Genomic DNA, 20,468 nt, shown 5'->3' on the forward strand with positions numbered 1-20,468 from the left:
ACATAATGGATAGCAGTGACACCTGATCAGAGGGGTAAGACTGGTTGGACTGTTGAGCAGCCTAGTGTAAATAACACCACAGGAAAAATTCAAATTTCTATGGGCCTCAACATCAACAGGTAGTCATCAAGAAGCGAGGCGGCAAGCAGTAGTTGTGTTTGAGAATCTTAAGTAGTCTCCAAAAGCAAAGTGCCATTACGTAAACAGGAGCAAGATTTCACAGGGCCAGCAATTGCGCTAACACCTTTCTGAATAATAAACGGACTTACCATGGCGAAGGACTGACTGTTTTCAGTATGTTAGACCATGAGGAACTGTGGTGCAGCTGGAAGGGTCTTTGAATCATTGGCCTCATTATGTTTACATTTCATAGATGCTGATTGTGAATACGAACTGACTCATTGTGAGAAAATCCGCCATGATTGCCAGCATCTCCGATGGCATGGTCCTTCCAACTGGGGGCCACCTTCAGAATGGGGTGCACCCACCCTAGGTTGCTGTTTACACCTCAGGTCACACCTCCCGAACACCTGACAGAGAGACCAATCGGCAATTTGGGAAGGTTGCAGCTCAGGCAATCACCCCTCTCAGGGCCTCGCCTGTACCAGGGGATACGTACGAACCCTAACTGTCGACCTGGGGCTGGGAATTATGCCTTACCCAGTCACCTGTTATGTGTCAGATGCTTGGGCCGGCCTTCAAGACCACACAGGGAGGAAGAAGAAAAAGAGAATCCTCAAACACCGAAGTGGAGGAATGGGAGATAAGGGAAACAAATAAAGGACAAGGGAGCGAAGAAACAATGGTGAGACTGTTCTTACATCAGCAACAGACAATGCAGAACATTCCCAATAGCATCCCACACATGTTCCCCAAGGGAGGGGAAAAAGAATAGCAAGAGGATAGACATGCAGCACGGACGGGAAAAAATGCTGCAAAGGCTTGGGCCCCATGGTAGCCAAAGAGTGGCGAGCCCCCTGGGGGTCACTGGCTGGTGTCTGGCTATGAACTAGCAAGAGCTGCAGAAGAAAAACAGTGGAAAGAAGAATCCTGAGGGACCTCTTCCTAGCTGAAGAAGCCGGAGGAGGATGAGGTGCCTCTGGCCGAGGGATGGGGACCAGTTCCATATGTCCGAACTCCATACACCTGAAGCCTCTCAAAGGAGGAGGAACATAGTATTTCATATCTCCTTGATCTTCTCGGGCAATGTATCACTCTTGAAAGACGAGATAAAGGCACCGGTAGAAATTCTTTTTTGTTGATCTCCTATGGACACAATGGACATCGCTCTAAATTGGTCCACAGCTCATCATCAGATTGCACATGAAGATCACAGTGAAAGAGATGCCTTGGACCATATTGAGACTCCTGCGGGGAGTAGCAGTCATAGGGATGTCACAAGAGCATGTGGCTGGGCAGGAGATGACATTATAATGAGGAGGTTCAAATGGCTCTGAGCACTATGGGACTTAACATCTGAGGTCATCAGTCTATAATGAGGAGGGAACCACTCTCCATCTTAGAGATGGCTGCAATTTCCCTATATTTGTTTTCAATGTTTTCCACAAAAAATAAAGGCACCATGGCCAAAAAGGTGTCCCCATTGGTCCCCGTACAGATCATGTATTAGGAGGAGGATTTTGCTCTTTGACGTCTAGTCCTGTGTTCCTCCTACAGCATGGCAAGGGAAGGGAACACATGGGATCATACTTTGTTACATTGCACAAGGCCTTCCCATTTGAAGAGACTCCTGGTGTAACACCAGTCAGAGCAAGTTTAAGTTGTGTTATGTGTGAACTATCTGTCATGGTGCCACCTACTTCAACTGGGTGCTACCCAGCTACAGCAGCGGCTACCTGGCCAGTGATCTGTTGCTGGGAGCCCCCGTGCTCCAGTCATGATGGGCACACACTCTATGGCATACATGGGGAGTTGTTGCATTGTCAGTGGGCTAGAGGGCTACCGCTGTGCAGATACTCAATGTCCATCCCCCTCTCCCCTCCACACACAATGGGATGGCTACCATGAGTAGATGACCTTCCCTGCATGACACTGCACTTCTGCAAAAGTTGGAAAAGATGGCAGGTCAAACCCAATAATGGTGACCACCTCATTGTTAATGGAATGTCAGGACAGGGCTCAGAGTGAAACTAGAAATCAAGACCAAAATTGTGAACCAAGTTAAAGCAGGGTCTGCACCAAAAGGACTATCTGACAAAGTCAGATGAGGTAAGAGATAGTTGAAGTGTAGGAGGAAGCAATGCCACAAAGGCTGGGGTCACATGGTAGCCAAGAACGTACTCACCACAGAGTGGTGAGCCCTCCCCCCGGGGTGGGGGGCTGGAGGGGGGTATAGGGTGTTTGTGTGGTTGTGTGCACAAATCTGTGTACTTCTACTAGAGAAGGACCAAGAGCTCAAAATTGGGTGTAAATACTGTTTTCTATTGGGAGTTTCTTCGCACCATACATTAGCTGGCTATATTTTACTTTACATATTGTAACATTCTATAGTAATCTAAGCAAACTATTTGCCTTTAGTAATGATTTTCACACTCATATTCACGTTGTTGTTGTTGTTGTTGTTGTGGTCTTCAGTCCTGAGACTGGTTTGATGCAGCTCTCCATGCTACTCTATCCTGTGCAAGCTTCTTCATCTCCCAGTACCCACTGCAACCCAAATCCTTCTGAATCTGCTTAATGTAGTCATCTCTTGGTCTCCCTCTACGATTTTTACCCTCTACGCTGCCCTCCAATACTAAATTGGTAATCCCTTGATGCCTCAGAACAACTCATATTCATATAGATATATTTTATGAAGAAAAAATAAACCATGAGAATTACACATTGTTATTTTAAATGTATTCCTCTATTCCAGGATTAATTATACAACTTTCGTAACATGTTTGCCTAATAAATTTTCCACTTGTTGATAACTTCTGAAAACTGTTTACTGGCATGGCTGCTCCCTCCAGGCAACAGAACTACAAGTAATGGAGCCAGCACTTCCACTGTTCATACTGCAGCCGCCGCCTCCACGGCTGCTGCTGGTGCCGCTGCCGCCACATCGTCTGGCTCCCGTGCTCTGACCATGTATGGTATTCAACTCTGATTTGATCATTTATGTAATTTCAATTGCTAAATTCAGTGGCTCAAAATGTGTTCATAAAATAATAACAACCTTGACTTTCCCAGACGACAGATATATATCTCCGAGTTCTCCCAATATCCTTCTTTCCTATACAGTTTGCAGCACAAAAACTGCTGTTTGGTTAAGCTGAAGAGCAAACATATGACAGTCAAGTTGGTATAAGAAGATCTCTGATGGCTTTCAACGCTGTTGCTAGCTTTCAACTGCAAAGTGATAATGCCGCAGACGAAAATGACAGCCATCTATAGAGTTTTGGCAACAATGAGCCATTGCCACAGAGACATTTACAAATTTGTGTTATGTGATTGACAGAGGTAGGCACACAAAGCTGCCATGCCCAGCCCACCGCAACTGTCAGGGATCAACTTATGCCAACTCAACTAAAGTATCAGTTAAGAGTGGAATGATGACTGGTACATGTGAATCCCTGTTTAACTACTTTTTGAAAATACCACTGAACATGAAATTTGCTAACAACTGAATCCAAGACAAGTACATAACACTAACTCACTCATACTAATAATATGTGATAAGCTAAATAACTTTTCATCTTCTTTGTGTTTGCATGTTATTTCAGTAAGTACACTAATCTTATTTTGCATTTAGCGCTGTCTTTACATTTACTTCAACAATAATTTTCTGATTGTTGGTAACAATATACTGTTGAAAAGTTCAAAATCAATGACAGGGTTAAGGATAACAAAAACGCGAGCGGCATTAAATTGACATTTTCATTACTTTAATCCAATTTCAGTTCCCAATATAAGTTCTTTTTACCTCAATATGTAGCCTACACTTTATGTAGTGTTTTAAAATAATTGAAGCCATAATCTTTTTTTAAAAATCTTTAGAATCTTCCTCAGTTTCTTTCAGCCACTCTTCCTTAATTTGAAATGCATTTCTCCCTCCAAGCCTTTTCTTTAAGTTTTTTAAGAGGAATTATGTGTTCATGGATATACATTTTTCTTACCAACTTTTCTATCAAATCTAGATCAAATGTAATCAATAAAGAAACTTAAAAGTGTTCAAAGAGAACTTTTCACCTACACACATAGTCAGTGTGTACACTACAAACAACTACCATGATTTTCCAGTTCATGGAACAGTTTCTGATTACACCAGAGAGCATATTCTTGAGAGCAAATGCAGAACAGTGCTTGATGCTTTCTCTTTGATTGGCAGCAATGCAGCAACTTCACATTTCATTCAGTTAGCTGGGTTTTACACGAAAACAACAAAATATGAAAAATGATGAAGAAACAGACTGTTGCACACTGGCTTGAACAAAAAGGCAGAAATGTCAACAGGCAAATGTAAATAAAAATTTGTGCAAAGCATACAACAATTGCAATTAGCAAAGGGCCTTGCCAAGTACCAAAGAAAATTCTGGTCCTTTGTAAAATCATTACGTGGGTTGCATGCTTCTATTTGGTCACATGTTGACTAGTCTGCTGCACCAATAGAAGCAGCACAAAAGATAAGCTGAAGTTTTAAATCTTATAGTTTTAAAAAATCATCCATCCATGAGAATTATACAGACATACCATTGTTTGACCACTGCACAGATGCCGATATGGAGGACATAGAAACTGGCATCCTGGTGCTGTGATGCAATTCAGAGTTGAAAACAAATAATTTACCAGGTCCAGATGGAATATAAATATGGTTTTACAAAGAGTACTCTTCGGCACTGGCCTCTTACTTAGCCTGTCACAAGACTAGTATCATTAGCTCGATTAGCACGGGTGCACGGGGCAGTTTTAAAATTACTATGAAAACTTATGGCATACTGCACATACTATGTATATATGCACACCTGTATGGCTGCACTTTTCTGGCCGTGTGCACAATCTCGCGATTGTTTGACAGGTAGGCTGGGTCGAGCTGCTGTGGGAGAGGGAGAAAAGAGGCAAGGAGAGGGAGGAAAGGGAGGAGTAAGGTCGGCAGTGGCTCAGAGGGAGTCAGTAGGTGTACAAAATTGTGGTGTGGGAAGAAGATGCAGCAGGTGCACATGATAGGAATGAGACACAAGCACCCAAACTGTCAAGTTCTTGCAGTATACTTTATTGTCACCAGCCTATATAGGGAGAAATGATCATCGTAATAAAATAAGAGAAATTAGAGCTCACATGGAGTGGAATACTGGAGAAATAGACTGAAAGGGGCTCGACAAACCCTCGCCGGGCACGCAAATGAGTATTATGGTCACGTAGATGACGCCGAGGATGTGCTACAGTGATAACTTCCATTACTTCCTTCAGAAAAACTTGTGCTGGGAGGCTTGCTCCATATGCCACAGGTTGTGAAGCAGTCACTGAAATTGAACATGTTATGCTCACGAGTGTGTCCCGCTACTGGATACTCAACTTCACTCCTGGCCACAGTTTGCCAATGGCCTTTCATTTGGGTGAACAGTCAGTTGGTGGTCATGTCCATGTTAAATGCTGAGCAGAAATTTCAGGACATCTGCCTGCTTTCCCAGGTGGCCCTGCCCCTTATGAGAAAGGACAAAAAATGGTTGAAATGGCTCTAGCACTATGGGACTTAACATCTGAGGTCATCAGTCCCCTAGAACTTAGAACTACAAAAACCTAACTAACCTAAGGTCATCACACACATCAATGCCCAAGACAGGACTTGAGCCTGCGACCGTAGCAGCAGCGTGGTTCCAGGCTGAAACGCCTAGAACCGCTCGGCCACGAGACAGGACAAGCCCAAGATTAGACTATAGTAGTACTTGCTGGGAGGGTGAATCGGACAGATTTTGTGTCTGCATCTTCCACAGTGAAATCACCCACAAGGCAAGTGGTCTGGTCATAAGCATGGACCAGGATATTGTGTTGGTTGAGTGCACAGCAGAATACCACTTTAGGAGGGTTTTAAAGAATTGTGGGTAGGATGTCCCTCTTTGCCAGGCTCTACGAAAGATAGCTGAAGTCCTGGCAAAGAACAATGATTCCATACCTCCAGCCTGGGATGATAATGGGTAATGAGGGAGATGCTCCTTTGCAGTTGGCTCTTTACCGTGATGTGAGGATTATCAATGTATGAGGATAATTCATGGGAAATCTGTTTGTGGGCTGCATTTAAGAGGTACTGCCCTTCACCCATTCCACCCAACACCCTGTCTACTGGCGATGTGCAGCACTTTCAGTTCAGTAGGCACAGTACAGCTGTCTGGTGTGTGTGTGTGTGTGTGTGTGTGTGTGTGTGTGTGTGTGTGTGTGTGTGTGTGTGTGTGTGTGTGTGTGCGTGTGCACGCACACACACATGCGGGGATGCATGCCCATGTGCGTGCATCCATGCAATCTAGCAAAGAAAGATTCATCCAAAACCTTGGACATTTTTCATTGTTGTTTGTGCATTTGTTGATGACTCAGTGTCTCTACTACCTGGTGAGCTATTATCTCTGATACTAAATTATTTAGTTTTAAAAATACATGTACTTCCATGTATCATCACACTACACTTATGTTATGACCACACAATGGTTAACGTGAGCACAGGACTATGGAAATGTTGCAAAGACATTATGATAAAATATACAACAGGCTTACAGAGAAGGTGCATGAACTGTCCACTGTGGTGCATAAGTAGTGTCTTTGCCTACTAATCAAAACATCCTTGGTCTAAGATTCAAACCTATCCATTGCTTAAATTCTGACAAAAAATTATCAACAAATGTGACATAAAATATCTGTTATAAGGAGTCATCCTCATTCTACTGACAACCTTATCAATGATGGTGGATGAGCAGACAGAGATTCAGGGCACTCTCTTGCACTCAGTGTGGGAAAATGCCCCAAATGCTGGAACACTCAGCAATGAGGATTGGCATGAGGGTGCAAAAGGCAACGAAAATCTCTGCATTGAAGACAAACAATATAGATCCACAGGACATGTGGCCTGTGAGTGCAAAAATGTCATGATCTGTTGATTGGAAAAAGGTTCTGGATTACTTCCCCATTTTCATATCTGAGAGGGGACTCCTGCGAAGGAGATGACCACGAGAAAAAAAAAAACTAAAAAGTAACATTCTAAAAGTGAGACATGAGATGTCAGAAGTCTGAATGTCATACAGAAATTAAAAAATCTGAAAAGGGAAATGCAATCGCTCAGTCTAGATATACTGGTGGTCAATGACGTGAGAATAGAAAGAAGATAAGGACATATATTCAGATGATTTATGTTAATATCAACAGCAGCATAAAGTGCTGTAATGGCTGTAGGGTTCATCATGAGTAGGAATATAGGGTAGTGTATTTGTTTTGATTGTTTATGTGGCAAGTACCATCTACCTGGTTTTTTGAAGAGAAGTGAGGACACGTAACAGTGACTGGGAGAGCCATTGTAAAGTGACCAGGAATAACATTTTAGTTGTTTACTATCCCAAAAGTTTTGATAAATTTATTTGTCTACCTTTTTATCATTCCTTATTGATTTAATTACCTTATTAACCCTCTTATCCATATCAATTGAGTTATGAGAAATGCAAATGAGAAGAATTACATCCAGTAGGTTTCCTTGAGATTCGAATCTGGGTTCTCCGTGTGCCAGCCAGCTACCTTGGTCATTGCACAATTTTTTTAAATCTCATTTTGTTCGTAATTTCGTTGTATTTGCTCAGGGCGGACGTCCAATTATGCTTGTTAAAGTTCATCGTTCATCCATTAACTCAGTTTTTTTGTTACAGAGGGCAGCTAACCCTCTGACCGAACATGCTGAGCTACCGTGCTGCGAGCACTATCGGCACTCTCGGCGAAAAGCGTTTACCATGTGGGTACATAAGGGGCAGTTGTAAAAGTTTCTTTCCTCGATTTCTGGAAAAGTATGCATTTGTGGACCCTATACCTCATCATGAAAAATGCTCTATTTACTATCATCTATCAATCCCGCCAATTTTGAGTCGATTGCTCGTCATGACCTTTGGGGGCAATTTTCTCAAAAACAGGAGGGTGTTGAGCTAAAAATCTCAGAGTTCTTCGTTTTATGTTGTACACAAGTGACCTGCTAAGTTTGAGCTGAATCGGTTGGCCGTGTTGGAGGCCTTCCCCTTGTGAGTAGGTATCTTATTTTAAGAGATGAGTGTTATTGTTTTACATGGGCGATCAATGACTCTACATTTATGCTTCTTGGTCATTAGTTTTCTTTAATCCAAAAGTATTTACATTCTACAACAAGTTTCCTACAATGTTTATACATGACTGAATATATTTCATATATATGAAGAAAAGGATTTTAGTAAGCATCTTGAGGTTGAAGCTCTTCTATTTGTGTTTTCTACCAAATAGATTTCTTTTTGAAGGAAGTCCGCCTTGTGACACAATTTTATCTTTTCTTCTATTTCCCAGATAAATTTCACTGAAGTTTCAGCATCATTGACCAGCCTTTGCATCTTCAGTGGGCTTTTCTTTCTTGTTACCACATGCTGTGGTTTTCCTAGTTTTTTTATTGCACTTATTTTCTTTGGCAGTTTGTTGTTTTATCTGGTTCCTGGTTGTAAACAGATGCAGCAAAAGTTACACAGTGCAGGTTTTCACAGTGAGGATAATGGGGACACCAGAAAAAAATGACAAACTGTGAAAGAAAACAGGTTCAATTAAAAAAACACAGGAAAAGCACGGCACTTCCTAACAAGAAAGAAAAGAAAAGCCTGCTGATAATACTGAAACTTTAGTGATAGATGTGGGAAATAGAAGGAAAGACAAAATTGTGTTTTTCTCAAGGTAGATCCCCTCCAAAAACTAACTAGGACTTTCGTACTTTACCTGAGATAGTGTCAACTATATGAGAGGGTTTTTTTTTTTTTTTTTTTTTTTTTGGTAGGGAGTTAATTATATTTTTAATTTCTTTGGCAGAGCTTGGAATAATTGTAATTTGCCTGGGTCTATGAGACATTGCTTCTTGCATATATCTACTGTCACCTTCGTATTTGTTAGTTACTAATTGAGGACTTCACGGGATGTGGGGCCGGGATGTTATCCTTGCATCTGGGTATGATTACCCACTAACCCAGTCACATTGAGAAGGTAGATAATGGATGAAATGTGAATGAAGGTAGCAGTTTCAAGGGCAGAGGAAAAAATTGCAATGGCAAGTGCCAAGAGAAAGAATCTCTGTGATAGTCTGGTTAGGTAGTAAGAGCAGTAGCAGTTTCTTGCTATCTGAAACAGATCATACAAGGTTAGGTTGGTTGTTAAGTTTTGGGTATCACGCAATGCTCAGTACTGTTGTCACAGCTTAGGTCATCATAAATAGTGTCACTCCATTCGAGGAGAGGTACTGCTGGGCCAAGTCTCCTGGGTCAGTTGCAGCATCTGCGTCTGTAACATATCAAGATCATTCTATAACTCGTCAATTGGTCATAAACTAATCACTAAGTAAGGGTTTTGAATGGGTTTGTTTGTGTTGAGTGTGCAATATGGCTTCCCTGGATTGCCAGCTGGTCGACTAGTTTACACCTGGTCGTGCCAGTTAATTTTGCAGTGCTGAAGGGGTTCACCAGTATTTGTCATTTTTGTGTGTTGGTGTTACACATAGAAGGTTAATTGTCCCTAAGTAGTGGTATTTTTGGGTAGTTGTGTTTCCACATATGGTTGTGATAGTAAGGATGTTAAGGATGAAAGGATTGTTAGAGTGGCTTGTTTTCTTGTACAGTCATATGGCAAGTTTTCTGAATACCTCAATGAGAGACTCAAGGCGGTATTCTCTCTGAGGTACTTCAAGAAAGTGGTTATTAAATAACTTGACTACTTGATTGTTATTATTTATTGGTTTGCCATTTCCTTTAACAACAAATTCCTCACATTCCTTAACTGATTTCCAGTTTCCCTTTGAACTACTGCCCAAATGGATTTAATTTTCTTATATACATTATTGATTTCAGACATTATATAGAGATTTTTTTAAGTTTCCTTAAGAGAGCACAGCATTTCTTGTTTCTTAGTTCTCTGTCTGTCCTAACCATTTCAAAGATTTTTGTTTTCTCTGTGTATTGAATTTAGATTCCTTTTGTAATCCAGAGCATGTTTGATGTTTCCCTTTGTATTGTACTTCATTGATTTATGGGAAACCAGCTTTTAAAAATCATTAATTACTCAACCTGTTTGCCATAACACCACTTCACTGTAACCAAATAATTTTAATACAGCTAGTTGTGCACTAGTATATCGTGAACAGAAAAGAAGTTCTAAGGTGGAAGAACTACAGTGATAGTACAGACTAGGCTTACTACCTTAGGGTAGTAGCCTTAAAATGGTATTATAACCAACTTCAACTTATTGTAATCATCTGATGATGAGCTATTAAGATGTTACATAGTAACTTACCAAAAAGCCTGGAGAAACACTTATCAGAACCAAAATACATTAACCATCCAACAGTGGGCAAATACAAAATCATGGAGCATTTGACAATTAGAATAACTGTACAAATAGAATTTCAGAAATATAACCAGAAAACCAAAAACTTACTTTAGACTGATTTTCAATTGAAACATAACATAACAAATGCGAAAATTGTGTTCAACATTATAACAGCAGAATAAACTTACTGATAATTTTTTTTTGATTTTTGTAATTCTAAAAGCTCGGTAAGGGGGATACAAATTAGCTGCCATGAGAAGGTGTATGTGTAAGCATGTGAATGTTTCAGATCAGAAATTAGTAAGCTCTAATGGTCCATGGCAACATAAAGAGATTTGATGAGAAAAGAGCAGCCAACGATGTTCTAGATCAACAGAAGAGTAGCTAAAGGAAAATTGTGACTTCCAACATGTAAACAGAGCAGAAATTTTGACTCCCCACAAAAGAATTGAATGCTCATGGCTGCATCACCTGCAGATGGAGGGTTAATGAAGGACTTCCTCAGGGTAGAATATTACAACCCATACTGTTCCTTATATACACCAATGGCTTTTCAAACCGTGTAATCACTGGGTAGAAATTTGTCTTTCCTAATGATGGCACTATGTAGTCATTGAGAAGACAAGAGAATTCTGTGCAGGAAAGAAAATGAACTCCTTGAGGAAGTTTACAATTGGTCAATATGTAATAAAGTTGCACAGACATCCAAATGCACACCCCCATTGCCACAGCAAGACAGCGTGGTATACCCTGTAATATGTAATGAGCCTTCCTTCTCCATTTGTCCTTACTATTTAAAACAATTTTGTTTTCCTTGCATATCACATTTGATTCCTTTTGTGATCCAATCTCACTGCAGCTATGGGAGTGTGCATTTGAGTGTCTGTGTGGTTGTGTCTGTGAATGTGCGTGCTCTGGCTAAAAAAAACTGGTGCTCAAAAGCTAGTATAAATGTGGTTTTCTGTCACCTATTTCTATGCTCCAGGCACCAATCCACTATAGGTGAGTGGTTGTCTTTCCTATTTCTTATGTACAGCTCTATCCAGAAATGTCCATATCGTTATGTCATTAAGTTACAATGAGCATAAGAAAACAAACGTCATGAATTTAAGTTGGGACAGGGAAAATTACATCATTAAATTATCTGTAGTGATACTGGTACAGACTGTGTAACACACACTCATTTTCTAAAAAGGAGCATCGATTTTCAGCTGAAGCAAACAAAAAAAATATACTGGCAAACAGACTGTTATCAGCATGCCTTTAGAGTTCGATGAGCTGTGTGTAACAGCCAGTGTCTTTTAGTTAGTACTGTTCATGAGTACAGTCAATTCTTAGCTATTGCAGTCTCTTCTGGGGACCAAATGCACAAAATATGAGCACTGTTTTTAAGCTACAGCAAACAGCCATAAGAATAATGACAAAAAACAGCATTTGTGCTCATTGTAAATATCTTATTCATTCATTATTTAAAAAAAATTTAATTCAGGTATCTTCCTATTAGATGTAGAACCTAAAAGCAAGCAGCTTCCATAAACAGATAATGAATGTCATAGAAATAACATCAGTATTTTCTATCAGGGCATGTCTGCAAAAGATCCAGGAGACTAGCCAGCTATACAATTCACTAGCAACAGTTCTGAAATTTGAACAGCTTCCAACAAAACATAAATATACATAATTTTAGATAACATGTTTTGGAGATCTGATGGCAATTTACTATAAATTATCTATTAATAAAACAGTCATGATGGCAAAAATCATTTACTTAAAATAAATAAATGTTTACAGTGATTTTGACTCTTTTATTAACTGACTTACATAGATAGTGGAACAAAATGTGTGATAAAGCAATAGGGAATTGAATCAAAGCATGGAATCAATAGACTGGACATAGAACTGTGGAAAGATGGGAGTCTTTCCTAGATGATACCAGCTAACTTCTTGCAAGTTCTACCCAACTGTGATTACCCAAAAGGAACTCAAAAAACTCTCACCAAATTCAAATTCAGAGCTCCTGACAACATAACAGATGCCATCATATCACCTAAAAATAACAATGTGTGTGCTGCTGAGATGGGGAAATCAAGAGGTGATGAACTCTGAAAGAGAAAACGAACACCATCAAAAGTATAAACATCGGAAACTGTAAATGCAGAACCACTGTTAAATATTTAGCCTTTGCTGATGACTTTGCAGTAATGAGTAAGATTAAAGAAGAAACTAAATCCCATGTAGAAGAATTATGCAAGACAGTGGCAATGGCATGCCTCCAGGTAGATTATGAAGAAAGCCATTTCATGGAAAATTGCCTTCACGGCTGGACAGCAGCACCAACTTAGAGTCACAACACTTCAAAATACCTCCAGAGCTCCACTGAACCACTATAATGAAAAAGTAATGTCACATTATGTATAACTGCAAGATCACAAGGCAGTTATTTTACTGGAAGCCTTATTCACATCAGAGACCATGGCTGTTGTTAGACGGCACTATAAAGTTTCAGGAATATAGAAACAAGAGTGTAAAATTCTTAAGAAATTATATTGCACTACACAAGACACTGGAATTTGGAAGAGGAGAACATCAGACCTCTACATGCAAATAGATAAATTTACTAACATCATGTGCAAAAGATGCTTTAAACTCCATGGCCTTATACAAGGGGTAACAATAAACTCCCAAAAAACTACACACCATTAATTCACATAAGGTCAAAATTAGCTGATTAGAAGAAAGTAGGAAAGAATTTACAAAAGATGAACATCACACAAGAAAACATAATAAATCACCTAACATTTCTAATGCTAGCAACAACTCACCTGTTCATGTATAATCTCCAAAATAAGACTGGCAAGAAATGGTCAGCAGAATCAAAGAAAAAACATAACTGATCGATAAAAAGAGATTAGGAGGATAATAATGCAGAAATCATAAACCATACTATCAATTTTAAACACTCTCATTCAGTGAACAAACTTAATTGTTCAAAAGACTTATTTATTAATGCAGTGGTGGATGACATTTTCATGCACAGATTTAGTTACCTTTGTAGAAATCCCATTTTTCAGAAATATTTTCTATGTCTGTGGTTAAAATATTTCTGAATGTTGTGAGACACCAACTTCTGACAAACTTCAACGAGATTTGCCCTCTACAGGCAATCTGCTACTTGACACCTGATTTTACAACATATCTGTAAAATTCACTGAACCTCACTGATACCTGTGCTGGATTTACAATGGCATAATTTTCAATCTTGAATTTTACGTATTTCGTAGTTCAGACTTCATAATGGTCTTAATGACAAGATTTACTTTTATATCTTCAAATTAAACTACTGGTTTGCATTTGTTTTGCTGTTACCACAATATTCTTAAATATAATTTTATGATTGTTAACACATTCAATAAAACATATTTCAGTGTACTCGTAAATCTTTATCTACATCTGTACTCTGATAACCACCGTTAAATGCATGGCAGAGAGCACATCCCATTGTACATGATGAGGGTTTCTTCCCATTCCATTCATACATGGAGTGTGGGAGGAATATTGTGTAAATACCTCTGTGCATGCTATAATTAATCTATTCTTGTTCTCGTGATCCCTATGTGAGCAGTAAGCAGGAGGTTGTAGCATATTAACATGAGTAAACATGTATTGTTATTAGTTATGCATACTGTGCATAACGTTTTGTTGTAAATTGACATTTGTGATTTACAGTTATTGTAGTATGACTTGTTATTGTGTTATCTTTAGTTTTCCCATCCAACAGGTGTTTGTATTCCAACAGGTGTTTGTATTGATTGCATTTATCATACTTTAACACAATTTTTAAGCTTATCAGTGACCATACCCTCAAGAAAAATTTAGGACACAGTATCTTCCATCCTAGACTTTTGTGTTGGCTTAATCTAAACATCTTCTGTGGATGTTAATCAGTTCAATTATTAACGGTCACTAGAAATATTTGTGGCTTAAAATACCTAAAAACTAAAAGAAAATTAGTAAGCTTAGTCCAAAGTTACTTGTTTACTGTTCTCTAAAACATTGCACTAACCAAATTGCAGCCACACTGCACGTAATGTTCTCAGATAGGGGACGAGTTAGTTGATTGTAAGTGGCTGGAAACTGTCATGACTAGAGTTAAGTGATCGGCAGCTGCCATGAATGGATGTGTTAGGAGGGCTACTGAGTGTCACGTACCAGAGATATCATAGGTACCTAAAGTACTATACTCTCCTGTGGATCCTGTCTCTTCTACAGGAAATATGATATCTATCATTATCATAGTGGCATGTCAGTAGCAGCGATAGGCACCCTGTCCCTGTATAGAGGAAAGAGGGACCAAGTAGAGCTCAGGGTGTTAAACTACCCTCCCCCCAACCTACAAGTTTGAGGTGCTATCTTCCATTTAAATGTGAACTAAGCCAGCGTGACTCTCAAAATGCTGTGACACATGCTCGCCCAGCTGCTGTGTGATGAAAGAATGGATCCCAATGGGGTCATACTAAACAGCCTATGGTGGAAGTAGAAGATGGTCCCCTAGAAAAAGATGTTAAGCCATCTCTCACCTCGGTGATGATAGAGATGATGGACAAGGAAAAGGAAACACAGCAGGCAAAAGCTTCTCAGCAGTCTGGAACGGTTACTGTAAAGTTTCCGAAGCAGCGTGTTCACACACTGAAGCTGTCGGAAATTACAAACCCTCTCACGACCGAGACCCATGGAAACATGATGCGGGCTGCCATGAAGCACATTCTGAAGGCGGAATGCGCTGCAGCTGTGGGCTGAGTTATGCCTGTCAGAAGCAAAATAATCTCTACACTTGCTGTGACTTTCAATACTGATGTTAGAGATGTTGTACTGGAATTCCTCCTCGAAGACACCAGAGGTAGGATAGACCTTGCATTTGCGTGGCTTTGTGAAGAGTACAGCTTCATGCAGGGCTTTAGCCACCTGCCACCATTTATAAAACGTGAGGAGACACCCGAGCATCGGTACGACAAGCTTTTGTGTTCTCTGGTGAAGTCAATCGGTGATCACCCAGGCCAGGAATGCGAAGATGGCTCATTGTTATTCTGGCTGGTCCTCGAGGCTCCACTGGTGATGGATGAGGCGGTGGACATTCTGCGGAGGATCTGTGGCGACCGGAGCCACATCGTGACCAGCATCTCCCTGCTCCAGGAGCTAGTCGTGCGACAGCCTCCGAGGAAAATTGTCTTCCTGAATGCTCTCCTGATTCACACAGCCCACAAGGTGCCAGAGGTTCGAACGAGGGCTCTGGATGCCGTTACACAGCTCTACGAGTGTGGGGAACTGCGATCAATCATCGAGGAGTACGCACTGCTGTACTTGAGCATCCTCCGCCTGCTGAGCTCACCTGATGTGCTGTTCGGACCGGACCGCAGCCGCCAGAAGTCGACAATACCTGTAATAGAGTGCCGAAGTATGACCGGTGAAGTTGCAGTGACTCCCTGGAGCGAGGAGGCCATGTGTGCCTGCCTGTACCTGTACCTCGCACTGCTGTAGCTGAGGAGATGATTCACGAACTGGCCAGAGTGTACGTGCAGACGGCAGCAGACATGAAGCGAACCATCCTGGGCCTGCTGGAGCAGCTGGTCAGAGGGATGGGCATGGACTCCCCGCAGCTGCTCCAGCTGGTGGAGGAGTGCCCCAAGGGCGCCGAGATACTCGTCACCCGTGTCATCCACATCCTCACTGAAAAGACACCGCCAAGTGCAGAGCTGGTGGCTCATGTTCAACATCTGTACCACACCCGCGTGTCAGATGTGAGATTGCTGATTCCTGTTCTGAATGGTCTCAACAAGAAGGAAATGATTGCTGCTCTGCTCAAGCTCATCAAGTTCAACCCTGTTGTTGTCAAGGAGGTTTTCAACAGGTTGCTCGGCACACATATGGACATACGGAATCGCCTAGTTATATGTCACGACTTACACCAGCTGAATTGCTCATAGCTCTGCACAGAACAGATCTTTCAAAGTGTGAACTAAAGACTGTGATAAAGGCTAGCTCATTGTGCTTCTCAGAGAAGCAAGCCAAGACGTTCTGGCAGTAGTACTGCAGCATCTTATGGAAATGACTCCACTTCCCATGTTGCTGATGAGGACTGTCATACAGTCACTGTCCACATATCGTCGTCTCATCAGTTTTGTTATGAATATCCTGCAGAGACTGATCCTAAAACAGGTATGGAAACAGAAGAAAGCGTGGGAGAGCTTCATAAAGTGCTGCCAGCAAACAAAGCCACAGAGCTTCCAAGTCCTACTGCAGCTACCACCCTTACAGCTGAGAGACATTTTTCCAAGTTTCACCTAACTTGAGACAACCTCTGTTTGCACACGTCATGGCCTTCACCGATAATCAGCGTGCTCACATCCCCAAACCCATTATGGATGTTGTCTTGGGCAGTAAGCCTCAGAATTGACAATTGACATCAAAGAAGAGCCAGAGGACTACAACAGCCGGTCATAACCAGCACCCCCTGGGTTGGAATAGTGGACAGCTCATGGTCCGATTTTCGGATCTGGAGTTTATCCAAACTCTTATTACGGCCCTTGTGGGGCACTACTGCTATGACGTGGTAAAAAAAGGATTCGGCTGAATGTGAATGGAGGCAGTCTGCTACGTGAACAGTGCTCAAGAAGGGAATAAGATAAATGAGGCAGGAAATTCAGGAATTACAACGAAGCAGAAGTGGTCATTGTGGACAGTTGGTGACAGTGCCAACACATACTGCAAAGATGACATGGCTTTTACTCATAACGGTGGACAGATGTGGAATGGCATGTGTTGACACTGTTGTAGTTTTTGTTGCCACTGTTGTCCAATATTAATTGTATAGTTGTATGAAGGAATTTTTGTGTCAACAATGCTGATCATGTTTCAGTGTTAAATCAGTTACACTGATAAAATTCGATGTAAATATTTAATGTAAATAACAGCTATTGTGAAACCTGCTGTGTCCTATATAACGGAAAGCAAAACATGAAGGGGTAGTGGTCTATTAACTGTTGCCAGGTGAACATAAAGCAAGTAATGATACCCTTTATGGAATTGGCAGCAAGGAATAGCAAAGAAAAACCCTTTATGAAACAGGCAGCAAGGTATAGGAAGGAACAGCAGGTGAACTCTGTATGTATACCTGGAGTCTTATTGAGCATGATGAAGAGGCTGTTACAGCAGGCTGAGAGAAGAGGGTGCAAGCAACTGCAGATTGTGGACAATGTTGTAGCAAACAATGTCAGTCGACTGTGATCTGAGGTCATACTTAGGCCATTCCAATGACTCGCAGAGAATGTTAATGAGATCTGCCTTGCTCACTGTTTCAACAAAGTGTACAGTTTGGAGCATTATCCCTGGAAGAGATCATGGCCCCCTTTTTCTAAGTCAAGTTGATTCCCTGAATCAGAAACTTTCACGGTTCTGTGACAAGCTAAGCTGTGACTTCCTAGGGTTGTGACATAGGAATGAGAACTGAATGACCACATAAATTGGTCATGTGTGCACCACATATCAAAAGCTGCTTCCAGGTAGCTGTTTGCATGTGGAGTGCATAAGATGGATTAGACAATTCACCACCCGGTCCGGATACCGGTCATAGTAAGAGAACAGGAAGTATCCAGTGTAAGATCCAAAAAAAGTCCTCCTCTGCCAAAGGCAGGAGTATTGAAATCCTAGTGGTTAACTGTTGAAGCATTCACAACAAAGTTCCAAGGTTTGAAGTGCTCCTAAAAAGCAGAGAAGTTCACATAGGTACCGAAAGCTGGTTAAGTGTATATCAAAGGATAAACTACTGGAAAATGTAAGTGGTGTGTTTATAGTAGTAGATAAGCAATTCAAATTCACCAGGATAGAAAATGAAGCAGCAAACAAGACTGTCTGGGCAAGACTAACCATCAAGAGTATGAATAAATGTATAATTGGGTTTTTCAACTGGTAACCACATTCACCTTCAGATGTGACTGAATGCTTTAGAGCAAACATCCGTAGTAATGATGTCATCACTTGAAGCTACATTAATCATTTAACAAGTGGCTGAAATAAATACAGTTTTGTAAGTCATGGGCATGACAAGACATTTTGTGAAACATTATTAAATGCTTTTCCTGAAAACTGCTTAGGACAAATAGTTGAGGAACTCACTCATGATGGAAATATATTAGACCTAATGGCAACAAGTAGACCCCACTTCTTTGAGATGTTCATACCAAAATTGGTATCAGCGACAATGAGGCACTTTTAACAATGATTCCTAAAGGGAAAAAAAACACAACAAAATCACGTTCATTTGTTCAACAAAGTAGATAAAGAGGCAGTAGTATCACGTTTCAATGAGGAACTTGAAACATTCAGCTCTTGAAAGGATCATCCAGAAGACCTATGGCTCACGTTGAAAAGAACAACTGATTATGCAATGCACTTGGCAGATACGTGCTAAGTAAGACATATCATGACTTAGTTGGGGAAGTGGGGAGGGGGGGGGTGAGCTACCTTCCAAGGTATACAGTCACAGTAAAACAATACTTGTAAAGAAACAGCAGCTTCCCAATAATACCTGTAAAACAAAGCATAGAACTACAGGGGGGAGGGGGGGAGGGAGAAGATGCTGACACAAAACTTGAAGAAATTCTGGTTACATGTAAAGAATGTTAGTCATATCAATGTTATGGTCCATACACTGGTTGTTGAAGTGACAAGAACTGAAATTGAGGATAACAAAGCAAATGTTCAACTCTGTTTTCAAATGTTCCTCTACAAGGGAAAATCCAGAGACTTTGTTCCAATTTAGTTCTTGCACCATTGCAAAGATGAGAGATATACATATTAGTGTCAGTAGTAGCTAATTAATACTTGAAATCACAAAAACTGAGCAAAGCTCCAAGGACTAATGGAATCCCTGTAAGATTCTATACTGAATTTATAGCTGAGTTACCTTCTTCTCTTAATCATAACATATCATAGACCCCTGAATAAAAAAAACTGTGTGCAGCAGATGGAAGAAATCACAGGTCACACTCATCTACAAGAAAGGGATCAACAGTGATACATATACTACCACCCAAAATCTGTGACAATGTTGAATCTTAGGATATATTTTGAGTTCAAATGAGATGAGACATCTCGAACAGAATAACCTCCTCCTCCGTGCCAACCACCATAGACTCCAAAAATATGGATCACATTAAACTCAACTTACACTTTTTTATGTGACACACAGGAAGCCACGGATCAAGGAAGTCAGATAAATACTCAGTACCACATCCAAACTTATTATCAAAAGTACAATTGTGTGGGGTATGGAGTGAAATTTGTGAGCGAACTGAGGATTTCTTTGTAGGGAGGATGCAGCACGTTATCTCTGATGGAGAGTCATTGACAGATGTAGAAGTGACTTCATTTGTGCCCCAGCAAAATGTGTTGGGACTCTTGCTGGTCATACTGTAGTGGCACCACTATTTATGATAGGGAAAATTAGTTTTGTGCAATATTCTGAGCACAAGTTACAGCCAGGTGGGGGCTGGAGTGCAGTGAGTTACGCATACCAACAGTTGCGAAGTACAATAGAGACCACAGGGCCATCAAATTGGTGAAAGAGTATACGAAGCAGTTTTGCATGTCACAAATCAGAGGCAGAAGGGGCCCACTGGCCAACCTAGCATGTTATGAGTATGTGACGCGAAGCAGAGGCGCACAGCCACATATAAATAGGTGCGGGTTTCTAATGAGATTCATTCAAGTGTGGCAGCTCTCACACCTCGCAGCTGTCACACCACCAGCTACATGCAGCAGCAGAAAGGGTGCCAGCTTTCCAGTCCAATGCGGGTCGCTGGTTCGACCCTCTGAGGCTGACGCGGGGTCCGTAGTCAGCCAGCAGTAGGCCACTCCATGGCTCACTAAAACAGGCAGACATCCTGGCTTCCAACGCGTGC

At 41.0% G+C, this 20,468-nt stretch overlaps 1 protein-coding gene and 1 pseudogene across 2 annotated transcripts in view; both read left to right on the plus strand.

Moving 5' to 3' along the window:
• Window positions 1–9,949, plus strand: part of LOC126273150 (trehalase-like) — a 260,073-nt gene extending 250,124 nt beyond the window's left edge. Inside the window, exons 9-10 of one of the 2 annotated variants that reach the window (XM_049976603.1) lie at window positions 2,973–3,090; window positions 7,842–9,949. In XM_049976603.1, coding sequence (XP_049832560.1) covers window positions 2,973–3,090; window positions 7,842–7,860 — 137 coding nt within the window. In that variant the 3' untranslated portion in view covers window positions 7,861–9,949. Of the gene's footprint in view, window positions 1–2,972; window positions 3,194–7,841 lie in introns of those variants that run through there. The other variant, XM_049976602.1, reaches the window with a different exon arrangement.
• Window positions 9,950–14,962: 5,013 nt separating this feature from the next.
• On the plus strand, window positions 14,963–16,963 carry LOC126272686 (symplekin-like; annotated as a pseudogene).
• The last annotated feature ends 3,505 nt before the right edge of the window (window positions 16,964–20,468 follow it).

Source organism: Schistocerca gregaria, chromosome 5 (genome assembly GCF_023897955.1).
Source record: "Schistocerca gregaria isolate iqSchGreg1 chromosome 5, iqSchGreg1.2, whole genome shotgun sequence".
NCBI lineage: Eukaryota > Metazoa > Arthropoda > Insecta > Orthoptera > Acrididae > Schistocerca > Schistocerca gregaria.